The sequence below is a fragment of the Mobula birostris genome, chromosome 7, assembly GCF_030028105.1.
Source record: "Mobula birostris isolate sMobBir1 chromosome 7, sMobBir1.hap1, whole genome shotgun sequence".
NCBI classification, from domain to species: Eukaryota; Metazoa; Chordata; class Chondrichthyes; order Myliobatiformes; family Myliobatidae; genus Mobula; species Mobula birostris.
Window position 1 is genome coordinate 97966996 of NC_092376.1, and position 13058 is coordinate 97980053.

General features: G+C 45.9%; 1 protein-coding gene across 1 annotated transcript; it reads left to right on the forward strand.

Annotated features, from left to right (window-relative positions):
- Positions 1-5635: 5635 nt before the first annotated feature.
- On the forward strand, positions 5636-7874 carry LOC140200945 (zinc finger MYM-type protein 1-like). Its single transcript, XM_072264590.1, has 2 exons — positions 5636-6284; positions 6928-7874. The coding sequence occupies exons 1-2, from the start codon at positions 5636-5638 to the stop codon at positions 7872-7874; spliced, it is 1596 nt and encodes a 531-aa protein (XP_072120691.1).
- Positions 7875-13058: the final 5184 nt, after the last annotated feature.

The window sequence follows — 13058 nt, forward strand, 5'->3', positions numbered from 1 at the left end:
TTGCCCTTCTGGATTTGCTACTCAGTAAATATCACAGTGCGCACAGTACTTGGTCTGCAACTGGGTCCCTGCTTCAGTAGCCTGACAGTAAAATGTGGCCAGAATGGACTCAGCTACATTGGCAGAAAGCGACTGCACTGCCCTGAACACAGAGACCAGCTGGTTCTGGTGTCTCCCAAGCATCACTCCCTGTTGTTCCAGGGCAGCTCTCAGACAACCAGGGTCTGCTTGCGGCATAGGGACAACATTCAAGCAGCTGAGGTGAATCAGTTAAGAATGGATCAAGTGGTGAAAGGCACAGGACCTCATTGCTTGGTGTCTCCGACTGTCTCATAAGATGTGCTGCCTGTGCCCACCCCCCCCCGTCATTTGTTGAGCTGATCAGAAAATTAAGAGAGAAGGAGAATGCATCAGAGGTGTAGGGGGCCTCCGTCAACAGGGTACAGTCCTTGGTAGTAGCCCCTTACGCCGAAGTGACTACTGACAGTCCACCCAGGGAGTGGTAAAGGAGCTTGTGGCAGAGTTCAGAAATGAGATATCCTGGTTGTTATCAGAAGGTGACAAAGCTGATAGGGAAGTGGACTCCGTGAGGGCTGCTAGTGACCGGAGTCCCATGAGAAGAGAAGCAGCCGGTATTGTCTGTTCTAACTGTGCTGAAGAGGGACACTTCAGATGAGAGTGTGAACGACAGGGAACCCCTCGGAGCGACAGCTCTTGGTGGATGCTCCGGAATATCATGTAGAGGAGTCACTCACGCTTACCTGCTGGGGTGCAGGTGAGGTCCGAACTGAAGAAGCCCTCGGTTGTACAAGTGAACAGGATGACAGTGATTGTCAGGAACACTACGAAAAGGGAGGTCACCCTTAAGTGGGGGACGCCACTAGCACACCTCTTCCCAGTGATGGTAATGTCTGGTGTCCCTGTGAGACAAGCCAGGGAGAAACTATCTCTGATAAAGGGCAAGTTAACTGCTGAGTCATTCAACTTTGGGGACTCCCTGATACCTGACGAGTTTGATGTGGAATGTTCCAAGAGCACTCGCCGCACCATCTGGGTGACAGTGGACACCCCGTTCAGAGAAAGGTCGCAGTGACTGGTGCCTGCAGAGGTACAGGATGTTCAGCAGCTTTTGTAGAAGCTGGGATCATCACCGAGTCCCGAAGCCCATAAGCGTCCCCAATAGTAGTGGCCAGAAAGAAGAATGGAAAGGTACAGATGTGTGTGGACTATAGGACTCCGAACAGGCATAGCGTCCCAACCAATATACGGTCCCGAGAATCGAGGATGCGCTGGCCTGCCTGAGTGGTGCGAAGTGGTTCAGTGTGCTGGACTTGAGGAGTGGGTATTATCAAATCCCCACTACCGAGGCTGACAAAGAGAAGACGGCATTTATATGTCCACTGGGATTCTTACAGTTTGAAAGGTTGCCCCAGGAATATTCAGAGCACCAGCGAATTTCTAGCATATCATAGAGAAAATAATGGGGGATATGGACTTACTCAAGGTGTACCCAGACGATCTTAGATCCATCTTGGAGGAACATGAAATGAGGCTGCTGAAGGTGCTGGGCCATCTAAAAGCAGAAGGGTTAAAACTTTCCCTGGACAAGTGCTAGTTCTGTAAGACATCTGTCAACTAGGTTGGGCACATAGTTTTACGGTTGGAGTAGCTACAGATCCATTTAACATGGAGGCGGTGACCACATGGCCAAGGCCCCAGAGTGTGAGCACCTTGAACTTGTTCCTTGGGTTCTGTGGGTACTATCGGAGGATCGTGAGGGGCCACTCTAAAGTGAGTTACTCTTTAAATCAGCTTCTGTGTGCTTACCCTCCCTTGGGGAAGAAAGGGATGAGAACAAAAGGAGAGGATGGTAAAGATTATCTTAGCCCTTCAGAGCCTTTTGGAGAGGGGATGTGAAATGTGAAGAGGCCTTTCAGTTGCTGAAGGTGCTGCTGAGAAAAGTGCCTGTGCTGGTTTTTACAGACCCCAGTTGCTGTATGTACTGCGTACAGATGTCAGCAGAGAGGGCTTGTCGGGGGCGGGGGGCATTCTCTATCAGGATCAGAACACAGGGTTGAGAACCATTGTTTGTCAGCCAGAGTCTGTCACCCTCTGAGAAAGACTATCCCGCGCACAGATTGGAGTTCCTGGTATTGAAATGGGCTGTGGTGGATAAGCTAAGTGACTACCTCTATGGTGCCAGGTTTGAGATGAGGATGGACAACATTCCGCTACTTATATCCTGACCACAGCGAAATTGGGTGCCACGGGCCATCAGTGGGTGGTGGCGTTGTCTGACTATGATTTCAGCCTGAAGTAGGAACATTGATGCCAGTGCGGTGTCCCAATGTGCACATGAAGGGTGGACAGGGATAGAGAGTGGGAGGGCGTTCCTGCCCCGAAGTCAAAGCCATGTGCCTGCTCTCCATCACAGGAGAGACAGAGGAAAGGCGAGGGCCGGATCGAGCGGTAGATCATTTGGGAGCTTCTGATGATGCCATTCCACAGGCTTACTGTAACCTGACTACTCTGAAGACAAAGCAGTTGCCGGAGTTGAGTCCTGGGGAAGTGGCAACTGATCAGCGAGGTGACCTGGACATTGGTACCATTTGGTCTGCAGTTGTGAAAGGGAACATGGCCCAAGTAGCGAGGACAGAACATGCTGCACTGTCTCTTCTACGCAGGCAATGGCCCAGACTGGAGTTGAGGAAGCAGATCCGATAAGGGGTCACATCACCTCTGGACCAGCCTCAGTTCTGCCTGAGAAGTATTGGAGGATCATGCTGAAGCTGCTTCATGATGATTCTGGTTCGTTGGGAGTTAACAAGACCCATGGAGTGCTCAGAGATCGGTTCTACTGGCCCAGAATGAAGCCAGAGGTCAAAGAGTACTGCAAGTCATGCATTTGATGTATACAGAGGAAGATGCTGCCTACGAGAGCCGTTCTGCTGTCCCACTTGCAAAGTGCGGGGTCCCTTGATCTGGTGCGTATGGATTTCCTGTCAATTGAACTAGATGCCAGCAACATGGCGAATATCTTGGTTATTTTGGATGGCTACACCAGATATGCGCAAGCCTTCCCTACCAAGGATCAGAGGGCATCCATTGTGGCCAAAGTATTTTGGGAGAAGTATTTCACTTTTTACAGCCTCCATAGGTGGATACATAGCAATCAGGAATGGGATTTCAAGAGTAGGCTCATACATGAATCACTGAGCATTCTTGGATTTGAGAACCAAGGACTACACCTTATCACCCACAGGTGATGCCCAGCCCGAGAAGTTCAATCGGACTTTGCTCAACATGCACAGAACCTCAGAATCAACAAAAAGAACACGTGGAGTCAGCATACTGGACATCTGGTCCACTGCTACAACTGTACACGAAATGAAGCTACGAGGTACTCGTCATATTATCTGACGCTTGGGCACAAGGCAAGGTTGCCTGTTGACCTCTGTTTTGGGACTGGCAAGGAAGACCTACCACCGAAGACTTATCTGAAGTATGCGAGCTGAAAAAGGCTTATGAATTAGCTGTGCTAGCGGCTGCCAAGCAGAATCAAGGAAATAAGAGGAGGTATGATCAAAAGATTAGGTTCTCCCAACTCATGCCTGGAGACAGAGTCCTCAGATAGAATTTGGGGCTACCTGGGAAGCCTAAGTTGGCTGGCTGCTGGGCTGGATGCCAAACATACCAGTTTTCTAGGTGAAAACAGAGGACAGGAATGGTCCTGTTAAGATTCTCCATCGAAACCACATTCTATCTTTGACAGAAGAGGCGTGTGTTGACCCAGAGCCAGACTTGGACCCTAGACCTAGTAAGAGGACTCTGCAGTGATGGAGGGAGACTGATAGACCAATAGTGAGAAGGATTGAACTGTTCACCACCCCTGAATGGGATACAGACTCAGAGGATGAGGAAATGGAGGTGTGGTATATGCTGCCTTTTGCTAACTCTCCACCAATTAAGGGAGAGAGTCCCAACTCTTCTCACATTGAGGCAGGTAGAATGAGGGGCAGTACTAGCAGTGGACAGGCTGGTTTGCAGCTGGACCATGCAGGGGGGCTGGGATCTAAAGTAACTGGGAATGAAGCTGAACTCGGCCAAGTGGCCAGAGGGCACAAGTAATATCCACCAGGGGCAGCTTCACCATGTGGACCCAAAGTATCCCAAGCAGTGTCTGAAACTGAAAAAAGTACTACTACCACTACTTCAGCTCAGGCCTACGGGGCTGGCATTGGGCAAAAAAGGAAAAAGATGATGGGATAAGGAGGTCTCAGAGTCAGGAGACCCCCACATAGGCTGGCCTATGTAGCACCGGGGGAACAAAGTGTTACGATAATCTCCTTAACGAGATATGTCATTACCATTTACAAATGGATTGGAGATTCTGACATCATGAAATTCTTTTGAAGATGATGTTATTAATGATGGTATGACAAATGTTTTAAAAGTTATGAGGACATGACTATTTTGTTGGGGGGGGGTGTAATGCCCTGGTTCATATTTATGTTGTATGTATTTCATTTAGCAGTTCTGTAAGAGCAGTCTGTTCTGCTGTCACACTCGCACATAGGCAGCCTTAGATATGTTTCACCTGTTTCAACTGAAACGGGCCCTGCCCTCCCAGGTACCCCTGACTGACATGTAAAAATTTAATGCACAGCTCCCAGACGCCACAATATTCTCTGCTTTTGCCAGCCGAATCACCAGTGGGCGCTTGCTGACTGACATCTGAGAAAATACATTAAAATATTTACTTCACTTGTAAACATTGCTCCTAGCAAAGAAGGCTACTTTTCAATGAGAGGAAAATGAAACGCTCCTATCCTAGTGGTGCTGAAAAACAGAAAATATTAGACAACAAAACAAAACGTCTAAATAGTCTCCCAAAAGTTACATCTTTCTTTGGTCCAGCATGTGTAAAAGGCCCCCCGACTGCAGTTGCTGCTGCACCATCGTTACAGCATGGGGCTGCAGTGCCAAGTGACAGTGTAAGCGGTACAGGAAATGTTGGTAATCAGAGCAATGAAAATGAGGAGAACAATTCTACTCAAACAGGAGGTGATAATGATGACCAAACTTTATCTGTTGAACAAGCAGCACAGCATGATGACAGTCCTACAACTGAGACAGGTGAGGGAGATGCTGCCGCCAGCACACCAGACAGAGAGAAAGACTCACTAACATTCACAGAGACCGATCCGGCACATTGGCCAATATATATTACCAGTGACCGATGGATCGACATTGTTAGGAGAGGTCCCGTTCAGTCAGAGGACATTAACTTTCCACAGAGCCAGTCACGCCATTGTTTTACCAAGGACAGATATCTTATGAAGATGAAAAATGGAGAAACCATTCGTAGGTCATGGTTAGTGTACTCAGAATCATCTGATTCAATCTTCAGTTTCTGCTGTACCCTATTTAGCAAGTGAAATCACAGTCTCACTTGCGGAGGTTTCAGATTGTGGGAGCGACTCACTTTCACGCTCCAGGATCATGAGAAGTCAAATGCGCACCATGCCAACATGGATAGCTGGCTCGAACTGGAAACGTGCTTTAGAATGCACAGTGCCATTGACAGCACGTACCAAGAAATGCAAATGCTGGAAAAAAACACTGAAATGATGTCATGAAGAGGTTCATTGCTATAGTCTGTCACCTTGCAGAACAAAACCTTGCTTTTCGTGGCCACAATTCCACCCGACATGAACCAAATAATGGGAACTTTCTAGGTCTGGTGGAGCTGCTTGCTGAGTTCGACCCTGTGATGAGCGAACATGTCAGACCAGCAGAGAAAAAAGAGATTGCTGACCACTGCATGGGGAAAACCATACAAAATGAGTTAATCACACTTATTGGAGACAAGATACTGGAAGCGATAACAGAGAGAGTAAAACAATCAGGTTACTACTCGGTGATAATGGACTGCACCCCTGACGCTGCACACACAGAGCAGCTCTCTGCGACACTGCACATTGTCACGGGCCAAATCAATGTCGGAGCTGCTGTTAGTGAGCATTTTGTCCGTTTCCTACCAGTGCTCGACATAACAGGTGCAGACCTAACCGACGTTTTCTTAACGCATATAGAGAAGTTAGGATTGGATATCTCAAAATGCAGGGGGCAGGCATATGATAACGGGAGCAATACGCGGAGTAAAAATAGCAGGGTGCGGAAGAGGGTGCTAGATATTAACAAAAAAAGCACTGTTCATGCCATGCGCCAACCACAGCCTAAACCTAGTCATTGTCGACGCTGCAAAATCAACAGTGGAGTCTGTGAGCTTCTTTGGGGTGCTGCAACATCTATACACACTATTCAGCTCATTGACACAGAGATGGGAGCTTTTCAAGGAGAATGTGCCACAGATGACCCTCCAGGCCATATCCAACACTCAATGGGAGTGCTGCGTGGAAAGTGTGAAAGTCCTGCGCTACCAAGATTCAAGATTCAAAAAACTTTATTGTCATTCTAACCGTACATCAGCTCTGCAGGGCAGAATGAGACAGCGTTTCTCAGGAGCAGTGCAACCATAACATAACAAATGCAACACTAAATAATAAACATAACAATAAATAGTAAAACACAGCAACCACATGTCAGTTAAAATCAAGTTATAAGTGTCCAGTGCAAGTTAAAAGTGTCCAAAGCAGAGTCAGGTGGAGCAGCTATTTAGCAGTCTGACTGCCTGAGGGAGGAAGCTGTTTAGTAGCCTTGTGGTTTTAGTTTTGATGCTCCTGTAACGTTTGCCTGATGGCAGAAGAACAAACAGTTCATGGAGAGGGTGTGAGGGGTCTTTTATGATGTACCGTGTCTTCTGGAGGCATCGACTCTGAAAGAGGTCTTGGACAGAAGGTAGGGAGACCCCAATAACCTTCTCTGCTCCCCTAACCACCCCCTGCAAGGCTTTTTTGTTGACAGCACTGCAGCTGGAGTACCAGGTTCTGATGCAAAAGGTCCAGCTTCCCGATGTTGGCAATGCGCTCCTGTCACTGATTGAACATGCCACACAGAAAGGTGACAGTGAAACCACATCTGCAGCTAGAGGCCTAGAACAGGAGATCATGTCATGGAAATTCCTGCTGACTGCTATCATCTGGTACAATGTTTTACATGAGGTGAATCATGTCAGCAAGCTGCTCCAGAGCTCACAAGTGGGAATCGATGTGCTACAGCGCAAGGTGGAAAATGTTCTGAAATTTCTCAAAGAATACAGCGAGAACAACCTTTCATCTGCCCAAACAGATGCCAGAGACATAGCTGAAGAGAGTGGGATACCAATGGTCTTTCCTACTACACAAGTCAGAAAACCAAAACACCAGTTCCAGTACGAGACCCAAAGTACAGATCCTTCCCTGACAGTGGCACTCGAGGAACAGTACAAGAGAGAAGTTTTCCTTCCACTAGTGGACTCTGCTATCACAGGCATTAGTGAGTGCTTCAAGCTGATGGAGTCATTTTACAGTCTGTTTGGCTTCATTTATGGAAGCGAGGAAATGAAAAATGCCACCCAAAGTCACACACTGAAAGACAGCTGCGTAAGCATGGAGAGGACACTTGATGATGTGGATGCTGAGGACCTTTTGCACAAGGTGTCAGCTGCTGTCAGTGCCTTGCCTGCAAAAGAAACCACTGGCCTGCAGATTCTGAGCTACATTTACAGCAACAATCTGGTAGAACTGTATCCTAACCTCACCATTGCTCTAAGACTCATGCTGACAGTGCCTGCGACTGTAGCAAGTGGAGAGAGAAGTTTTTCGAGGCTAAAGCTCATCAAAACGCATCTGAGGACAACTATGCTCCAGGAGCATCTGTCAGCTCTTGCTCAGATATCAATTGAGCATGAAATAACAAGATTGCTAGACTAAGATGAGCTCACTAAAGCATTCTCAGCACTCAAGCACAGGAGGGTGGTGAAGTTCTAGTGGTAAGTCTTTTAACACATTTTCAGCAGAAATAACGTTTATAATTAAAATAATAAAATAAACTACATATTTCAAAATGGGTATAGGCGATTAGGCGGCGTTTCACAAATCGTAATTTCTCTCTCCAGCTTGTGTCCCCTCTCTCTCTTACTCTCCTCCTGTTCGCTGTCCAGGACGTGAGCTGTCCGTGGTGCTGAAAGAGCGCGAGACGCAGCTTGTTGTAAACTTCCAGTAGTTAACTTTCAGACACTGTTCATTGAATAAATAAGGTGTGAATTTTCATTAAATATGACATTGCTTTTGTTATTAATTTAATTAGAGGGAAATTGTTTAAGCTGTTCTTATGTCAGCGGATACCTAACACACATTGCCATTCAATGCAGATTAGTTGCTGAAAAGGGCGAGGCTTCTCACTCCAAAGCAAAAAATGTCATTGTTTCAGTTTTTAATTAAGGGAATTGTTTGGATTATGTTGAGCTCTCTGTCCATTATGCTGAAAGTGCATATAATGCATTAACGTTTAAGTCCGAAATTATACCATTATTGATGCAAACCAACTTGAATATTTGCTTTTTTTCTTTCTTTCTTTTGGGAAGCGGGGGTAGGGCCCTACATTAGCTCTTGAAACGGGCCACCAGATGCTTTATGCACTCACAACACACTGGAGGAAGTCACCAGGTTGGGCAGCGTCCATGGAAAAGATCAGTCAACGTTTCGGGCTGGAACCCTTCTCACTATACCCCTTGCCCAACCTCTGGGTTTCCCCCCTCCCCCTTTTCTTTCTCCCGAGGCCTCCTGTCCCATGATCCTCTCATATCCCTTTTGCCAATCACCTGTCCAGCTCTTGGCTCCATCCCTCCCCCTCCTGTCTTCTCCTGTCATTTTGGATCTCCCCCTCCCCCTCCCACTTTCAAATCTCTTATGAGCTCTTCTTTCAGTTAGTCCTGACGAAGGGTCTCGGCCCGAAACGTCGACTGTACCTTTTCCTCGAGATGCTGCCTGGCCTGCTGTGTTCGCCAGCAACTTTGATGTATGTTGCTTGAATTTCCAGCATCTGCAGATTTCCTGGTGTTTGAGCTTAGAACATGGATCAGTACTTGGAGATATGATGTTGTGGCCATTACAGAGACATGGATGGCTCAGAGACAGGAACGGTTACTTTGAGTGCCAGGCTTTCGATGTTTCGGAAAGGACAGGGAGGGAGGCAAGAGGTGGGGGCGTGGCACTGTTGATCAGAGATAGTGTCACGGCTGCAGAAAAGGAGGAAGTCATGGAGGGATTGTCTACTGAGTCTCTGTGGGTGGAAGTTAGAAACAGGAAGGGGTCATTAACTCTATTGGGTGGTTTTTTTTATAGACCAGATAAGAGTAACAGGGACATCGAGGAGCAGATGGGGAGACAGGTTCTGGAAAGGTGTAATAATAACAGGGTTTCGTTGTGGGAGATTTTAATTTCCTAAATATTGATTGGCATCTTCCTAGAGCAAGGGGTTTAGATGGGCTAAAGTTTGTTAGGTGTGTTCCGGAAGGTTTCCTGACAAAAGATGTAGATAAGTCTACAAGAGGAGAGGCAGTATTTGATTTGGTATTGGGAAATGAACCTGTTCAGGTGTCAGGTCTCTCATTGGGAGAGCATTTTGGAGATAGTGATCGCAATTCTATCTCCTTTACCATAGCATCAGAGAGGGATAGGAACAGACAAGTTAGGAAAGCGTTTAATTGGAGTAAGGGGAAATATGAAGCTATTAGGCAGGAACTTGGAAGCATAAATTGGGAACAGATGTTTTCATGGAAATATACGGCAGAAATATAGCAAATGTTCAGGGGATATTTGCGTGGCATTCTGCATAGGTACATTCTAATGAGACTGGGAAAGGATGGTAGGGTAGAGGAACCATGGTGTACATGGTTACATAATTACGTTGGTAATTATTTAACATGGACTGTTAAAAATCTAGTCAAGAAGAAAAGAAAAGCTTACCAAAGGTTCAAAAAACTAGGTAATGATAGAAGATCTAGAAGGGAGAAAAGATGAGATACGAAGATACGAAGGTAAGCTAGCCAAGAGTATAAAGGAGGATAGTAAAAGCTTCTTTAGATGTGTGAGGAGGAAAAAAATTAGTTAAGACCAAAGTTGGGCCTTTGAGGACAGAAAGGGGTGAATTTATTATGGGGAACAAGGAAATGGCAGACAGGTTGAACAGGTACTTTGGATCTGTCTTCACTAGGGAAGACACAAACAATCTCCCAGATGTAATAGTGGCTGGAGGACCTAGGGTAACGGAGGAACTGAAGGAGAGTCACATTAGGGAGAAAATGATGTTGGATAGACTGATGGGAATGAAGGCTGATAAACCCCCAAGGCCTGATGGTCTGCATCCCAGGGTACTTAAGGAGGTGGCTCTAGAAATCGTGAACGCATTGGTAATTATTTTCCAATGTTCTATAGATTCAGGATCAGTTCCTGAGGACTGGAGGGTAGCTCATGTTATCCCACTTTTTAAGAAAGGAGGGAGAGAGAAAACAGGGAATTATAGACCAGTTAGCCTGACATCAGTGGTGGGGAAGATGCTGGAGTCAATTATAAAGGATGAAATAGCAGCACATTTGGGTACCAGTAACAGTATCAGTCCGAGTCAACATGGATTTACAAAGGGGAAATCATGCTTGACTAATCTTCTGGAATTTTTTGAGGATGTAACTATGAAAATGGACAAGGGAGAGCCAGTGGATGTGGTGTACCTGGACTTTCAGAAAGCCTTTGATAAGGTCCCACATAAGAGATTAGTGGGCAAAATTAGAGCAGATGGTATTGGGGGTAGGGTACTGACATGGATAGAAAATTGGTTGGCAGACAAGAAACAAAGAGTAGGAATTAACGGCTCCTTTTCAGAATGGCAGGTAGTGACTAGTGGGGTACCGCAAGGCTCGGTGCTGGGACCGCAGCTATTTACAATATACATTAATGATTTAGATGAAGGGATTAAAAGTAACATTAGCAAATTTGCAGACGACACAAAGTTGGGTGGCAGTGTGAGATGTGCGGAGGATGTTGAGATAATGCAGGATGACTTGGACAGGTTGGGTGAGTGGGCAGATGCATGGCAGATACAGTTTAATGTGGATAAATGTGAGGTTATCCACTTTGGTGGCAAGAACAGGAAAGCAGATTACTATTTGAATTGTGTCAAGTTAGGAGAAGGGGAAGTACAATGAGATCTAGGTGTCCTTGTTCATCAGTCACTGAAAGTAAGCATGCAGGTACAGCAGGAGGTGAAGAAAGCTAATGGCATGCTGGCCTTCATAGCAAGGGGAGTTGAGTATAGGAGCAAAGAGGTCCTTCTGCAGTTGTACAGGGCCCTGGTGAGACCACAGCTGGAATATTGTGTATAGTTTTGTTCTCCAAATTTGAGGAAGGACATTCGTGCTATTGAGGGAGTGCAGCAGAGGTTCGTGAGGTTAATTTCTGGGATGGTGGGAGTGTCATATGTTGAAACATTGGAGCGACTGGGTTTATATACACTGGAATTTAGAAGGATGAGAGGGGATCTGATTGAAACATATAAGATTATTAAGGGATTGGACACGCTAGAGGGAGGAAACATGTTCCCGATGTTGGGGGATTCTAGAACCAGAGGCCCCAATTTGAGAATAAGGGGTAGGCCATTTAGAACAGAGTTCAGGAAAAACTTTTTCACCCAGAGAGTTGTGGATCTGTGGAATGCTTTGCCTCAGAAGGCAGTGGAGGCCAATTCTCTGGATGCTTTCAAGAAAGAGTTAGATAGAGCTCTTAATGATTGTGGAGTTAAAGAACATGGAGGAAAGGCAGGAAAAGAGGGTGCTGTCGAAGTTGCATGCCATCTTGGTCAATGTCTCCCATCCACTACATAATGTACTGGGTTGGCACAGGAGTACATTCAGCCAGAGACTCATTCCTCCGAGATGCAGCACAGAGCGTCATAGGAAGTCATTCCTGCCTGTGGCCATCAAACTTTACAACTCCCTTGGAGGGTCAGACACCCTGAGCCGATAGGCTGGTCCTGGACTTATTTCATAATTTACTGGCATAATTTACATATTACTATTTAACTATTTATGGTTCTATTACTATTTATTATTTATGGTGCAACTGTAACGAAAACCAGTTTCTGCCGGGATCAATAAAGTATGACTATGACTATGACTATAACAAGCTACTGATTGTGGATGATCAGCCATGATCACAGTGAATGGCAGTACTGGCTCAAAGGGCCGAATGGCCTACTCCTGCACCTATTGTCTGTTGTCTATTTTAAGGCCAGCAGGAAGGAACTTAACAATGAAATTAGGAGAGCCAGAAGGGGCTACAAGAAGGCCTTAGCGAGCAAGATTAAGGAAAACCCCAAGGCATTCCACAAGTATGTGAAGAGCAAGAGGATAATAAAACATGAGAGAATAGGACCAGTCAAGTGTAACAATGGAAAAGTGTGTTTGGAACCGGAGGAGGTAGCAGAGATAATTAATGAATACTTTGCTTCAGTATTCACTACAGAAAAGGATCTTGACGATCGTCGAGATTATTTGCAGTGGATTGAAAAGTTTGAACATATAAATGTTAAGAAACAGGATGTGCTGGAGCTTTTGGAAAGCATCAAGTTGGATAAGTCTCCAGGACCAGATGAGATGTATCGCAGGCTACTGTGGGAGGCAAGGGAGGAGATTGTTGAGCTTTTGGCAATTAACTTTGTATCATCAGTGGGGACAGGAGAGGTTCCGGAGGATTGGAGGGTTGCAGATGTTGTTCCTTTATTCAAGAAAAGGAGTAGAAATAGCCCAGGAAATTAGACCAGTGAGTCCTACTTCAGTGGTTGATAAGTTAATGGAAAAGATCTTGAGAGGCAGAATTTATGAACATTTGGAGAAGCGTAATGATTAGGGATAGTCTGCACAGATTTGTCAAAAACAGGTTGTGCCTTACGAGTTTGATTGAATTTTTTGAGGATGTGACTAAATACATTGAAGGCAGAGCAGTAGATGTAGTGTATATGGATTTCAGCAAGGCATTTGATAAGGTACCCCATGAAAGCCTTATTGAGAAAGTAAGGAGGCATGGGATCCAAGGGGACATTACTTTGTGGATTCAGAATTG

Excerpts from the sequence above, each read along its gene's own strand:
- LOC140200945 (XM_072264590.1), top strand. The coding sequence starts at position 5,636 with ATGAAGAGGTTCATTGCTATAGTCTGTCACCTTGCAGAACAAAACCTT. Across the intron at positions 6,285-6,927 it reads CAAAATCAACAGTGGAGTCT|CACTGCAGCTGGAGTACCAG; the intron begins GTGAGCTTCTTT and ends TTTTGTTGACAG.